Consider the following 15915-nt stretch of genomic DNA (forward strand, 5'->3'; position numbering starts at 1 on the left):
TGAAGGGCAAAGAAGTAAAATCCCAGAGGAACTCAGCAAGTCAGGCTGAATCCATGGAAAAGAGTAAACATTCGACATTTCGGGCCGAGACTCCTCCTGACTTCCAGCATCTGCAGATCTTCTCTTATCTGCGGAGGGAACTGGGCCAGATGCAGGATTTTGACCCAAAGTGTCGACTGCCCATTTCCTCTCCACAGATGCTGCCTGGCCCTTTGAGTTCTTCCAGCAGATTGTTTGTTGCTCCAGATCCCAGCAAAAACCACAGTTTTTGGAAATGTAAGGGCTGTAATTCAGTCTACCTTGCAATCTCCAGGTGCAACGGGTGCACCTAAAGCAGCGCTGATATGGGACAGCATTCCTTCAGAGATGAATTCCAGAGTTAAGGGTGATCATGGAACCTGCTGATGAGAAGACTCAGCTTGTACCACTTTGGAGGTGCTTCCTCTGTGAACTTTCCAGCTCAGATCGAGATTGTGGCCCTGACCGCATGCAGAAGATCTTTACCGTCCAGGCACGGTTTGTTCCACTGGTCAGGTCAGCACTGCTTCCAAACTGTCTGACTGGAGACTTCTGTCGCACACAGCTCAATATTGATATTCCACTCTCATAAGGGCTGCATCACGGTTTCTGGACGCCTGCGTGAGTGCGCCATCACTTTGCTGGATCGAAGTCCGTTGTGCACGACCTTTCCAGCTTGAAACTTTGTGGGCATCCGGATTGGAATCCATCCTTCCCAGATCCCCAGGCACTAATCTCTTCTCCTCGCTGTCATTCCTTCAAGGTTCTCCTGATTCAGGAGTCTTCCCAGTTGGTACATGCTGGCATTATACTGAAACTGCGACAAGAAATTTAGAGTTGCTGCCATATTGTCTTTGAGTACTGGGTGGTCATTCAAAATCTGTGTTTGGTTCAAAGCCAAAATAATTTCACAAAACTCTTGGCTTTGGACATCTAGTTTTTGGTGTAATTTTTCTTGTCCTTCAGGAGCCTTTTTCATGTAACCCTGAACTCAGATCATCAATGTCACTCAGATCAAACCCTTGTTTGTCTATTTATTGTCAAGATTACCAGAGGGGAAACAAGCCAAGTTATTTTTAGATTTACCTGCTGAGTTGTGAGGATTCTGTTTCACATGACTCAAAAGCAGAAGTTGTAACTTTCAGAAAGGAAGTATCATATTAAATAAGATATATTTGGTGGACTACAAAAAGAAAACAAGGACGGGCCTGATTGGAGAGCTAGCACCAGCCCTAAGGAATGGTCTCAACCACTACAGTATGATAAGACCAAAATAAAGAAGATCAGTGTCAGGAAAAGGATGGCACAATTGGCAAAAATTCCCAGGTGCCATGTATCACTCTGATTCAATTTGTCACTGCTCTGGATATTTGCAGGTTTACGCGCGTAATCACCGTGTGAATGCAGTGAAAGGTTAGGAAAACCCACGAGGAAACAGTGTGAGTGACAGGGGGAGGAGCCTTCCTCAAGCTGCGGGTGGGTCGTAAATGAGTGGGCCGAGGCACGAGACAAGGAACTGAGGGGAAAGAGAAGGAACTGCAAGCTTAAGGGGAAGGACCAAGGCGTGGGAGGGAATGGAGAACTGGCATGAGTTCAACAGGCCAAACAACCTCCTTTCAGGCCATCTCAGGCTGTCAGCCAGGAGGTACAGGAGCCAGAAGACCAGCTTCTCAAGGTTCAAAACCAGCTTCTTCTCCAATGCCATCGGGTTCTCGAGCTGACCTGAAAAAGCTGAACACTCCCTTGGACTATAGTTTCTTTCCTCTCCCACACAAACACGAGGGTCATGTTTATCTTCTCCATGTGTAGGGTCGCATAATTTAATTTTAGTTTATGTAAACTTATGTTTGTCCTCATGTTGCAATTTACAGTGCCGCTGCTGCTATTTTTCCACAACATTTATAAACTACTACCCCACCTCTGTGGCAACAATAAGCTTGGCATTGATCTGGTGATTCAGTTCAGAAAACTAATTTAGGTCCATCGGAAGTGAAAGGACCAGGTAGGCGGAATCAGGCCCTCCCACCATCCCGTTATCCCAGTAACTGAAGGAACAGTTATCAGGCCCAGGAAGATGCAGTTCATGAGCGGTGAATGTCTTGGAACACCAGTACTCATTGCCTCCTGTGAATCAAAGGGCAAGGGGGAGTCTCTGAGTCATACGTAGATTAATTGGCAAATTGGCAGGTTATTGTCACACATAAACACGTGCAGCAAAAAACACTGTTTTTCACACTGACCATTTCACATCAGCATATCGAGGTAGTGAAAGGGAACCAGAGAAAGAGGGGAGATCCCCTTTCTTGTAGGTCAGTGGATGCTATTTCTTCAAGGCAGTGGTAGCATCACAGATATGGGGGGACCATTGCGCAGGATCTGAAAAAGCTGCAGAAAGTCATAAACTCGGCCTGCCCCATCCGGGACACCTTCAAAAGGCGACACCCTTCATTGAGGGCCCGTTTCACCCAGGACATGCTCTCTTCTCACTGCTCCAATCAAGGTGGCTGAAGACACACACTCAACATTTCCGGCTCAACTTCTTCCCCTCCACCATCAGATATCTGAACAGGCAACGAACCCATGAACACTATCTCAGTAGTGATCACATTTTTTCCTGCTCTTCTTTTTTTGCACAAATTAATTTAATTTTTTTTTCCATACTTATTGTAACTCATCATTTTTATTACTATGTATTGCATTGTACTGCTGCCACAAAAACAACAAATTTCATGACATTTGCCAGTGATATTAAACCTGATTCTTGATTGGCAAAGGTCAAAGGTCACCATGGGTAGACGGCAATGAGAAGCTGAGGTCATAGTCAGATCAGCCGTGCTCTCATTGAATGGTGGAACAGGTTCAAGGGGCTGAGTGGCCACCTCCTGTTTGTAACTCGTAGCAGATGAACATGTACACCGAGGCTCAATGCGTTATACCACAGGAATTTTCCTCTATTTAATGATTCGACTTTCAGTTCCACAACTGCTGTGGCGGGATTTGAACTCATGGTCTCCTGGATCAGAGGATTAGAGCTCTGCCTACCAGCTCAGTAAACTAGGCACCGTAACCCACACTCCAGACTGATGCAGAACGTCCAAACCCAGCGTGTCAGAACTAGGGGACATAGCCTCAAGACTTGGAGGAGTAGATTTAGGATGGAAATGAGGAGGAACTGCTTTTCCCAGAGAGTAGTGAACCTGTGGAATTTTCTACCCAATGAATCAGTGGAGACAACCTCAGTAAATATATTTAAAACAAAGTTGGATAGATTTTTGCATAGTAGGGGAATTAAGGGTTATGGGGGAAAGGCAGGTAGGTGGAGATGAGTCCGTGGTCAGATCAGCCATGATCTTATTGAATGGCGGAGCAGGCTCGACAAGCCGGATGGCCCACTCCTGCAACTATTTCTTGTGTTCTTATGTATGTCAAGGTGCCCAGAAAAGCTTCAAAACATACTCTGGAGCCCAAATGGTTAACAAGCCTATCTTAGAAAATAAATGAGGAAAAAGCAACAGTGACGGGGAGCCAAATGCATTTTCTAAATTTGCACTGTGGTTGATTGTGCTGAAGAGATAAGTAAAACCAGAATTAAGCAGCGGGGCCCAGAGCCCTTAATGACACAAATTCCTGCAAGCTGCTCTTAACTTTGCTAGATTCTGAACAAATAATCTAGCCATTGCTGAATTATCATTTATTGGTTTCAACAGCAGTGAGGTAGCTCGGTCTTGACCTGAAGACGTTGTCCCCACCACAGTGCCAAGACCATGGGGTTCTCAGGGGGACAAGGAATAAGTATGATGGCAATAAATCTGAGGAACAGGATGCTGGAGGGTCGCCTGTCCGCTCCCTTCCGCAGATACTGACCGAGCCCGTGAGATCCTCCAGCAACCTGTCCGTTGCTCCCAATAGAGGGTTATAGGCCAAACACTTGAAATTGGGATGAGTTGGGTGAGCATGGACTGGATGGGCCAAAGGGCCTAAATCTGTGCTGTACTGCTCTGTGGCCTTCTCCGATTCCAGCAACTGCACAGCCTTGTGTCTTCAAAACTGGAACCAATCACAGGGCAGTTGGGAGGTCTTTTTTATATCCACCACTGGATTAGCAAACCAGGATTAGCCGAAGGAAACCAAATTCCATTAACTAGATCAATCTAGAATGTACTTGGAAAACAGTAGCTTCACTGCAGCTGAGGTGTCATGTGACCTCAACTTCATTACAGACCTTCAGGGGAGGGGAAACTACCACCCGTGCCCAGTATGATCTGTGTAAAACTCCAGACCCACAGACGTGTGGGTGACTGTTGAGTGTCTCAGTTCAAGGGCTGTCTGGCGTGGCCCAGGCCCGAGCCACTCCTCCTCCCAGTTGTCACCCCCCCACCCAGGAATTAATATAGTGCCAGCGTGCCAGGGGGAAAAGGAATCAGAGGCCCTCATTGATCCCCACATCAGCCACCCATAAGGAGCTCCCAACTTCACGGCCCCAGTGTGGGGTAATTACAGAGGAACTCAGAATGTACAGATAAGGGAGCGGGGAAGAGGGCAAAGCAGCAGGTGGTACTGCTTCCTCTCAGCTTCAGTGATCCAGGTCCTCTCCCGACCTCTGTGGAGTTTGCACCTTCTCTCCGCGACTACTTCAGTTTGCCCCAGGTGCCCTGGTTTCCCCCCAACATCCCAAAAGCGGGTGGGGTTATTAAGCTCATTGGCCGCTGAAAATCGCCCCCAGTGTGTGGCTGGATGTTAGGTGAACTGAGATCTGTTGATGGGATGATGAGAGAGGAAGCAAGTGAGGGGCAAGGGAAGTAGGGCCAGCACAGACTCAATGGGCCAAGTGCCCTCCTTCAGTGGTGTAAAAAGATACAAAACATCTGATGACCAGCGCAGCTTAATACAAAGTACTTGTTCTGGGCAAAATCCTTGTGCCACTCAAGATCCTGGACCCAGTTGTGGCACACAGCCCATTAACTCACTCCAGGCCTAGCCCTCCCTGAACTTTCTTCCTCTCTCTGTAACCTTCCACCCGGTCCAGGGGTCCTCCCCCACCCAGACTCCCATGACCACTTCCACAATCCACTGAGCACGCAAGACACCCTGGCCATCTATTACTTCCTTCCTCAACCGGTCTCCCCAACACTTTGCTGCCTTACGAGTGACCTGCTGCTCCCTCAACAGCCCAGAACCCGTTACTCAGCTTCAGTGCGCCTGGGAGGGAAATTTCTGTCTCAGCCATTCTCTTCCTCACTCATCTACCTCAGCCTCAAGACATCCCCCTCCACTCCCACTGTGATTTTCCTTAATCAGATACATAAGCTATGAACAGAGAGTTGGGATGGCGGTTAAAAAGGTTTTCCTTCTTCCTGAAGCCCCTCCTATTTTTCTCAGTATTATTTATTTTTTGCATAATTTGTCTTCTTCTGCACATTGGTTGTTCATTAGACTTTGCTTATGTATAGTTTTTCATTTTCTCTTAAATGCTTGCAAGAAAACGAATAATAATCTCCTACTTTGCCCCCATATGAGGAGTGCTCATCTTCAACAAGAGTGTTATTGTGAGCAAAGGCCCCAGGGCCAAGACCTAAGTTGAGCTGAAAAAGGAGAGGAATTCACTTCTATAGCCTCCCTCACAACCCCAGTAAATCTAGCTGTCAATGTGCTCACAGGAAGCTCCCACAACCAGAAACCTCACAATGGCCCAGCCCACATGCTGCAGAAACCTTCAGAATCCGAATCGATTTTAACATCATCAGCATACATCGTGAGCTTTGTTAACTTTGGAGCAGCGGTTCAATGCAATACACGATAATATTTTTTAAATAACCTGTGAACTACAGTATAAAAACAGTGAGGTAGTGCTCATGGTTTCAATACCCGCTTAGAAGTTGAATGGTAGAGGGGAAGAAGCTGTTCCTGAATCGTTGAGTGTGTGTACCTCCTTCCTGATGGCAACAATGAGAAGTCCTGAGTGATAGGGGTCTTTAATGATGGACGCTACCTTTCTGAGGCACCGCACCTTGAAGATGTCTTGGATACTAAGGAGGCTAGTGCCCATGATGTGGTGACTAAGTTTTACAACTCTATGCAGGTTATTTCAATCCTGTGCAGTTGCCCTTCTAGACCAGACAGTAGAGGATCAACGAGATCTTGGGGCCCTTGCCCATAAGACACAGGTTGCCAGTGTTGTTAAGAAGGCATATGGTGTGATGGCCTTCATCAACTGTGGGATTGAGTTCAAGAGCTGTAAGCTATACAAGACCTTAGTTAGACCCCACTTGGAGTACTGTGTTCAGTTCTGGTCACCTCACTACAGGAAGGATGTGGATAATACAGAGAGATTGTAGAGGAGATTTACAAGGATGTTGCCTGGATTGGGGAGCATGGCTTATGAGAATAGGGGTTGAGTGAACTTGGCCTTTTCTCCTTGGAACGACGGAGGATGAGAGGTGACCTGATAGAGGCGTATAAGATGATGAGAGGCATTGATCGTGTGGATAGTCAAAGGCTTTTTCCCAGGGCTGAAATAGCCTACTCCAGGGGTCATAGTTTTAAGGTGGTTGGAAGTAGGTACAAGGGGGATGTCAGAGGCAGTTTTTCCACTCAGAGAGTGGTGGGTGTGTGGAATGCACTGCCAGCAACAGTTGTAGAGGCAGATACAACAGGGTCTTTTAAGAGATAGCTACATCAAGATTAGAAATAAGAGGGCTATGCGTTAGGGAAATTCTAGGCAGTTTCTAGAGTAGGTTACATGGTCAGCACAACATTGTTGGCCAAAGGGCCTGTAATGTGCTGTAGGTTTAAAAAAGACATTGATGCAGCCAGTTAGAATGCTCTCCATAGTACATCTGTAGAAATTTGCTCCCTATCTCCTCAAACTTTGATAATGAAGTCAGTTGCATAGCACAGAAACAGGCCCCTTGGTCTGTCTCGTCCATGCAGGACAAGGTGCCTTTTTTAAGCTGGTCTCACTCGTGTGCCTTTAGCCCATGTGCCTTTCAATATTTCCTACACAGTGACCTTTTCAAGTGTCCTTTAAAACATGAAACTATACCCACCTCTATCACATCCTCTGACAGCTTGTTCCATACACCCACCATCCTCTGCAAACTAAAACTTTACCCCACAGGTCTCTTCTATAGACCAAGTCAGTTTATTATCAAAGTATCAGACACGACCTTGACATTCAGTTTTGCAAACATTTGAGAAAATAACGAAACCCAAGAGCGTGGTAGCATTGTGGTTAGCACAACAGTACAAGTGACCCAGGTTCAATTCCCGCCACTGCCTGTATGGAGTTTGCATGGTCTTCCTGTGACCTGGTGGGATTCCTCCGGGACTGCGGTAGGTTAACTGGTCATTGTAAATTGTTCCGTGATTGGGCTAGGATTACACTTATGGAAAGCTATACAAAAACAAAGATAGACAAACAAGTAACGTACAAAAGGAGACAAGTTATGCAAATAAAAAAAAAACACAATACTGAGAACATAAATTGCAAGAGTCCTTGATTCTAGGTTGTAGAATTGAGGCGAGTGAAGTTGTGAGCTCTGCCCTCTTGTTTTAGAGTTCCCTACCCTGGGGAAGCAATTGCCACATTCCACTTTATTTGCACCTTGTAAAGACAAGTGAAAGCCAGAGCACCCTTGAAGATCTGGACAATCTCTAGTTGCTAGTCCAGTAACTTTTTTTCTAAGCTCCCACATGTCGAGAAGCAATTTCTCATCCTCCAACCCAAAATACTATTGGAGACTGGAGCCCCTTTGTGCACCGACTGCCTGTGTCCACGAGCCTCTACACACATGATGAGCTGGTTGCTGAGACTGCTACAACTAGTGATCACTAACCCACTTCACATGGGGTAAAGAAGGGTCTCTCACTTGACACGCAGTCCCCTTGCTCTCCTACTGTGTCACATTGCAAAAATAACCATCTGCCACGTTCTGCTAATGCACAAAATAACTGTCTCACCTCCCACCTCTTTGTGCAAAGTTCCAGTACCTGCTTCCTGTCACATGGAGCCAGTGCACTGAGAAGCTCGATTTGAAGACACCTGATCTGAATTGTTTGCAAACTTGGAGGTGTATCTGACACCATCAACAATGCCTCCATAGCATCATCCCCCTCTGTTCCCTTAGCTAGCCCACCACCACCCCTCTACCCATGACCTGCCAGCTGTAAACATGTCAAACCACTTGTGGGAAATGCTGCTTACATCGTAAATACACGCCAGTGTGGAGTCATACACATTTTATTCCATATCCCCACTTTAGCCTCCGACTATTTTTATTTTATCTTCATTCTTTATACTTGATGAATGTTGTTTGTTTGTTGCATGACACACCCTAACCAACACACCACAGCAAATGCCAATACATGTACTGTTCAAAGGTCTGAGGCACATATCTATAGCCAGGGTGCATAAGACTTTTGCACAGTGCCGCAGTAATTTTATGTATTGCACCGTATTGCTGCCGCAAAAAAAAGAGTGATGGTAAACCTGATTCTGATATGGGTCTCGGGGTGGACTGACAATGAGAAGGGGGCAGGGAGAGGGGAGGGAGCGGGAAGCACCAGAGAGACATTCAGTAATGATCAATAAACCAATTGTTTGGTAAAGCAGGTGGCCTTGTCTGGTGTCTCAGGGCTGGGTGTGTCTGCACCTACGCCAGCCCGTCTCTGCCACCTCTCTTCACTCCTCCCACCGCGCTCCACCCTCGTCATTCCCAACACCTTTTGCTCCTGCCTGATTTACAAATTTGCTCTCTGCCCCACGTTGACCAATACAGTACGGTGCAAAAATCTTAGGCACCCTAGCTATAGATATGTGCCAAAAACTTTTACATAGGACTTGTATATGGTGAGTAAAGTTGATCCTTAATCCCTCAGGTAAACGGCTGTTGAGATCTTCTTCCACGCCTTTGTTACCTGTGGGATTTGCTGCAAAGCTCTTCTGAACCCATCGAGTAATCACGCTCAAGGTTACTGTCTTGGACGTACGTACCCAGTGTGTAAATGCCATGAAAATCAGCTTGAGCAGCAGCACCACCATAGTACACATCAAACATAAACTTAATTAACATAAATTACTCACTACATAATTACACAACAAAATAAACAAAATAACTGAGGTTATCCAAAATTCCATTGCTGTGTTCGGACACAAACCAATAACCCCATCACCCCTGTGCTTTCTAGAGTCTCCTGGTTGAGCAATAAAGTTGTTGCCTACTATCGTACAGCCTATGATGCCGTCTTCCCCCTTTCTCTGCAATCTTCTCCAGATCAGGTCACCCCACGCTCTATCCTTAGCGTCCATTCTCTTCCCTGACCTTACTGCATCTAATATTGCTGGCGAGCTCTTCGGTTGTGAAGGCCCTCAAGCTCTCTTCCCCTCTACCTCTCTTTCTCTGGGCTGATTATCTCCCCGAGATTCCATGTTAACAGTGTCATATAAACAAAACACAGTGTTACTGAAGCCCTCTTTTAAGCATCGAATCAGACCATCTCCCAACCAATGACATTCTAACCCCATATTCAGAGTGCATTAGATTTCATGCACCTTTATTATATTTTGAAGTAGATTTTACCACGTCAAAGCAGAGGGTTTTGGCATTAGATGGACAGATATTTCATTGACCCCAAGGGAGATTAGTGTCACTGTATCATTACAAGTATGCAGATATATAGATAAGTAGAAAAGAAGTACAAAATAATAAAAGATAAGTTACCACAAACAGTCTATCAGGAGTGGGGGCATCACTTCCCTGGCTATAGGTTGACTCATTATAGAGCCTAATGGCAGAGGGCAAGAATATAGCATTCTTTGGGGCAGCACAGTTGTCTCAGTCTATATTAGAAGTGTTCCTTTGATCAGCCAAGGTGGAATACAGAAGGTGAGAAACATTCTCCAGAATTGCCAGTATTTTCCAGAGAGTCCTTTGTTCTATCACAGCCTCTAGTGTGTCTATCTGGAGTCCTGTAACAGAGCCAGCCTTTCTAATCAGTTTATTGAGCCTGTTGGCATCACCCGTGTTGACGCTACTGTCCCAGGGCACCTTCAAATAGAAGATTGTACTGGCGTCAACAGAGAGCCTGATACTCCAAAGGGCCTCAGTCTCCTCAGGAAGTAGAAGCGACTCTGGCCCTTCTTGTACACAGCCTCTGTGTTGCTGCTCCACTATGGTCTGTCATCCTTTAGGGACCTTCCCTTAACTATCGAGCAGCCGAACAGCCAAAATGCAAAGGCTCTTGCTTTCTTGGAAGAGCTTCGTGTAAACGTGCCAAAAGAATTTGAGTACAGTTTGCATAAACTTCAGGCACAGGGCAAGGATGCACATGTCACACTCGCTCATCACTGCATGCAAATCTGCAAGACCAGCAGTCTGCTTCCCTGGCCGCAAGAGATGCAATTACAACAATGCTGGTCTGATGAACTACAGTGCGGCAAATCCAGGCCCCGCACACGAGTCAAAGGTCAAATCGACTCCACACTTAAGCTGTGCACTCCTGGACTAATGGGAAGCAGCTGCAGCAGAGTAGAAAGCACACACGTCTGGCATGAGGACAGAGACAGACTCCATTCCACTCTTTAGGCCCCCTCGTTGATCAAGTCAACCACGGTTCAAATGATTCAACTTAATATCAGATAGCGAATTCAGCATACAAGCTGCAATTCTCATTCTCTCTTTTATCTAATCATGTGAGCATGGATGTTGCATCCTAGCTGTCTACACAGGTAAACAGACCACAGCAGTATGATATGACAAGCCCACATAGCGCAGCTCCCTTTCTGCACACAGCTGACGAATCCAAATGAACGGTACAGACCAATACAGTTTGTCTGTCTGAGCTGCACTTTTCCTCTATAGTCTGCTTTTCTCCTCAGTCTGTAATACCTCAAAATCTGTCTGGATGGCACACAAGCAAAAACTTTTCACATCTTAGCACATGGCAATAATAATTACCATCATCAATATTCTCAGAGTGAAATAGTTTCCACTGCAGATCCAAGCATCATTTTCTCTGTAACCTCAATGTCACACGACCATCTGAACCACCCAGACTCCGAATCCTTGGCCACACTCCCCATCCCTTTGACCCAACGGCTGTAGGTTCCGCTTGTAGTAAATCCCTCCACTCCAACTCTCCACCTCCCTTCTCAACGCTCAGCTGCACTGTGTCCATGAGCACCCGGCTCTGGGTCAGAGTTGCCGGGCTCTGAGCACAAACATCAGGCCAGTATTTCATGCTCCCTGCTTGTCCAGGCAGACGCAAACGAACTTTATTTTGATCACAAGGCGGAGAGATCCAAAGGGTGGGATTGCCTCATGTGTCACATGGTTCTATTTACAGGGCATGGACAGTACTGGCAGTGCCGACAACCCATAACCAGATTGTTCGGATGCTGGAAATCCAGAGCAATACACACTGAATGCTGGAAGAACTCAGCAGCTCAGGCAGCATCTACGATGGGGAGTAGACTGACTACATTTTGGACCAAGACCCTTTAGGCTGCAACCCTCTACTACGCCCCAGTTGGTCCTGAATTGAGAGTCAAGTAAGACTAGACCGCAATGATGTGCCTGGAGTCACAAACAGACAACACTAGGGAGATTTTCAGCTCTTTAGGAATATGGGAACCAAACGGGATTTTAACAACAATCTGTTTAAATACTCGCATTTCCATGCTGGGATTAGAACTCTCAGCTCTGGATCAATGATCCAAAGCTCTGGGCTCTTGCCCTCTCAAAAGGCCTCCTTGCTCATTCTCATGAGTTAACTAATGTGAAAGCTTGCTGTTGAAAATTAGCGATAAGATTTCCTGTTTCAACAACTCTGTTGTCTGTTACTGTTCCTTGTGGCGAAGGGCCACCAAGAAACTCACGTCTGTTTCTCTTCGAAGGCCATTCCTTCATCACTTCTGCCCTCTAGTTCCATCTACCACCCTCTCCGAGGCTCCATGGTGTCGCTTCTCCCATCGAAGGGGCAACGCGAATCCAAGCAGTTGGCAAGAACAGGGTTTCTGATCCATCATGGTAAAACTCTGCATGGTATAAAAGCACTTGAGTGGGTGGGAGAGGCGAGGAGGGCTTGTGGCAAAGAGAGTTCCTCTCACCTGAGTGATGGGCGTCTGCACTACAACGCCTCCAATGATTTCTGTCTTGTAGGGGATCTGTTTCCGCCCAGTCTGAGCTTCCGCTGGAGGTTTATTAATTTCGGTGCTCGGCTGAGGGTCATTTGTCTTGCCCTTTGGGACCTGCCAACATAAGAGGACATTTACCAAGGAAGCCAAAAGCTCCAGCAGCCTCCCCCTTCACTGTTGGGGGGGGGGGGGGAAGGTCCCACATACCCTGGCACTTCATCGGGTGAGAAGTCACTGGCCTGGTTGGAGAGGGGCCAGTCGTGGGGTCTCAGGAGGCTAATGCAACTGTGTTAGCAGGAAGTAAGTGCGAAGCTCTTCCTCTGCCCACCAGAAACGTGCAGAGGATGCACAGCTAATCCTGCAACTCTCCTTTCTCCCACTGAGCTTTCAAACTGTACAAGGCTTTCAATCCAAGGAAAATTTCCCCTGATCATACAGTGACTTGGGAGTGGTGCTTGCTCACAGCAACTGACAAAAACATATTGAGGGCCGAGTTTGACCACAGTCGTCCCTAAGCTCTTATCAGCAACTACACCACAGCTCGAAGGAATGAAGAGTCCTCTGCCTGACCCTTGTACATGATCTCCTTCAAGGGCCATGTTCATCAGAATTAATTCTTAACCCTTATGATCCAATTCTTTTCATAAACTGCTCAGCATGGCCACCCCCTCCACACCAACCCCAACAGCACCCTGCCTCCACTTCTGAACTGGCACAATGCCTCTCTGAAACCCAGGACTGGAGGAGCAGGGATTTCCTAACTGCTGGGACAACCACCCTCTGCTCCCACTGCAAGCCCCGTTCCCCAAGTTACTGACGCCATCCCTGTCTCCGACAGGTGCCAGAACCGATCGGCATCTCCTTGGTTTGCCTCTGGCCAAGGAGATGAGCTCCAGGTCTCACTGAGACCTCCATGAGCACACTCACCACATCAGCCAACTCAGTTTGTTTGAAACCCTGATGGTTTGACCCTGTTGGATACTTGGTCATTTCTTTGGCCAAGTCTCCTGTATCCGAATCCCTTACAAACTTCAGCCCCGCAGAGCCCTGCTGCCCAAGTCCCATCTCCCACAAAGTTGTTACTCCTGCCTCTCCACTGACCTGCATCATTTTTGAAATCCCTCTAGTCTTACACCTCCCTATACCCAAATCATCCTCCTGCCTTGTAACCAATTCACTATCGCACCGAAACCCCCATCAACACACGATCTCTGCGTTCCTCCAATTTCCCCGCTTTTTCTCCGCTCTCAGCAGCCATGCTTTCAGCTAAAACCCTCCAAAACCTGCCTCAGCTCTTTCTCCCCCCCGCCCACCTTAAAGTCATTTGTCGCTGTTCCTTTCTGCGCCTTGTGGCCGATCGGTTGGCACTTTGCCGTTTCTTTGGCATTTTTGTCTGCTTTTTCACTCTACCCAGCACAGATGGAAAGCGTGCAAGGAGTTGGCCGGATTCGAACCTGGAACACTGGCCTCTAAGTCCGGAGCTGGTGCCACTACACCATTGGCCGGCTCCACCTTCCAGGCATCCCGTTAAACCTAACCTCGTAAAGAGGGTTTGGTCATCCGTCTGATGGTGTGTGGCAATAACTTTCCATCTGATAACTGCAATGTGTCTTGAGACATATTTTGGTATGTTCTATGTTGTGTAACCTACCATAGTTCACATAGGAGAATGTCCTATTTGCCACTCCACAATCATTTGGCCACTATGATGCTCACTCACACTCAATGCTCTCTGTGAAGGGAGCAGAGAGAGATTGATAACCAGGGTGGGGGGTTTGAGCCATCTTTCTTTGCAAACATGCACAATGCAGAGCAAAGGCCATGGATGACAGCAGGAAACCAACAGGGTGCGAGAACGCAAAACCACTTCCTGAACATGAAATAGCTCGCTAACGTTGCCCAGGCTGACCTGAACTAAAGACACCAAGGGAGTTAGGCTGCATGTAAGAGGCAGCTGCTCAGGGTTCAACGTTTCTATGAGTTGCCACTATAATGTGGGAAACTTGACAGCTGATGTAAGTGCAGAGCAAGAACCCAAAAACATTTGGCACAAAACAATGAAACTGCCTGCATCTACCACCAAGTCCTAGACTTATTTATGTTTATACTTCTGCATTGGGTTAGTGATGCATTTTTAATACAAAATACAAAGGTAAAATGCTGGGTATATTCAGCAGGTAAGGCAGCATCTGTGGAGAAGGACGGTTTCAGGCTGATAACCTATCAGTGTTTTTAAGGGAGTTTGATTGCTTAAAGCACTCTCTGTGCCACCAACACCCGGATCCCATTTGTAGAGTGGCCACGTGTCTGTTGAGGAAAAGTTGGGCAGACTCCACTGGTATTTCAAGAGGGAGAGGGCCCTCATTGAAGCACTGAAGATAGTGAAAGGGCCTCTCCCTTCCTCCTTAGGAGGATGGGGAGAGAATGTTCCCTCTTGGAGTATCTCAAATCAGGAGATTTGGCAAGTGACAAGGAGCAGCCCATTTCAGACAGAATGAGGCACATTTTCTGAAGGCCACGTGTCCTTGAATGTTTTCGTAAGGTGCTGATACATACTGTACGTGTTTGATGAGTGGGTGAAAGGTCAGTGCACAACACTGAGGTGAGGCTACAATCCAATTAGTTTGAACAGACTAAATGGCACAGCAGGGTTGAGGGGCTGAATGGCCTATTCCTGCCCCTAATTCGTTCGTGCATTGATAGAGGAGGCTGCCACGAACAACTCTACTTCCTCCAATCCCTACTGCTCTTGCAAAGTCTCGAGAGTTACATCGGCATTGCAGGCTTGTCCCTCGGAACAGCTGCGGCCACAGCTTCGGGCGGGGGAGGATACGCACGTGCCTCTCCCGCTCCCTTCCAGCTGCCGCGATACACCGTCCAGTCTCGTGGTGAGAGGAAGCCACGTCCAAAGTGCACACCTCTAGATTAGCCTCCCCACACCCTCGTCTTGCCTTCTTCCCCGACCCACGTTCATCCACCCCCTTCTCCCCTGAGCCACATTTGCTTCACTCTTCACCACTTTGCTCTTCTCTGCTTCCCCTCCCCCACCCCACCACTCTGGCTTGTTTGAGTGATGATGATATCGGGGTGGGGGGGAGACACGACTGCCATGTCAGGTCAGGGTGGGCTTTCTGTTGGCTGAGGGGACGACGTGGGAAGGAGTGGGAGGGCAGGAAATCAAAGGGGAGGTACAGACGAGTCACAGTTTAACCAAAGGGTGGGGTCATCAGCAAGGGCTGAGCAGGCTTCTCCTGTTCACACCTGCCCTGCTCTTTTGGGGGTGGGGGGAGCTGCCTACTTGCTCAGAACCCAGAGGTGGGTGATTCGAGAGTGGGTTGGGTGATGGGTGACCCACGGTGCACTGTTCTCTCACTGCGACCACACGGGGGCTACCCAGGGGTGGGACCTCCACGCGGAAGAGAAGTGGGAAGTAACACCTACTGTAATCCTGCAGGACTTATTCAATGCTTCCACCCAATCGAGCAGATCCTTCTTGTCGTTGGCCTGAAGGAAGTAGCGACGCAAGCCTGCATTTATAACTGCAATCAAAACAGAAATGGTTTTGTTAGACACGTCCGCTCATAGTTTACTGAGACAGCAAGTGGTAGCTGGATTCGGCTGGGAGCCTGGAGGAGCAACACACGAGACGCCGCAGCAACTCAGCGGCTCAGGCAGCATCGAGAGGAAGACTGGGCAGTTGATGCTTCCAGTCGAGACCTTTCATTTGATTTCCTCAAGGATCTTCTACCTCTTGTGTTGCTCTC

General features: G+C 47.6%; 1 protein-coding gene across 4 annotated transcripts in view; it reads right to left on the bottom strand.

Annotated features, from left to right (window-relative positions):
* LOC132392353 (pleckstrin homology domain-containing family A member 2-like) overlaps positions 1 to 15915 on the bottom strand; it is a 117729-nt gene that overhangs the window by 36200 nt on the left and 65614 nt on the right. For 3 of the 4 annotated variants that reach the window (XM_059966175.1, XM_059966189.1, XM_059966182.1), the window contains exons 5-6: positions 15593 to 15690; positions 12125 to 12265 (exon numbers count right to left, since the gene is read on the bottom strand). In XM_059966175.1, the coding sequence (XP_059822158.1) occupies positions 12125 to 12265; positions 15593 to 15690 (239 nt within the window). The remainder of the gene's footprint in view (positions 1 to 12124; positions 12266 to 15592; positions 15691 to 15915) is intronic. The other variant, XM_059966193.1, reaches the window with a different exon arrangement.

The sequence above is a fragment of the Hypanus sabinus genome, chromosome 1 (genome assembly GCF_030144855.1).
Source record: "Hypanus sabinus isolate sHypSab1 chromosome 1, sHypSab1.hap1, whole genome shotgun sequence".
In the NCBI taxonomy this organism is placed as follows: domain Eukaryota; kingdom Metazoa; phylum Chordata; class Chondrichthyes; order Myliobatiformes; family Dasyatidae; genus Hypanus; species Hypanus sabinus.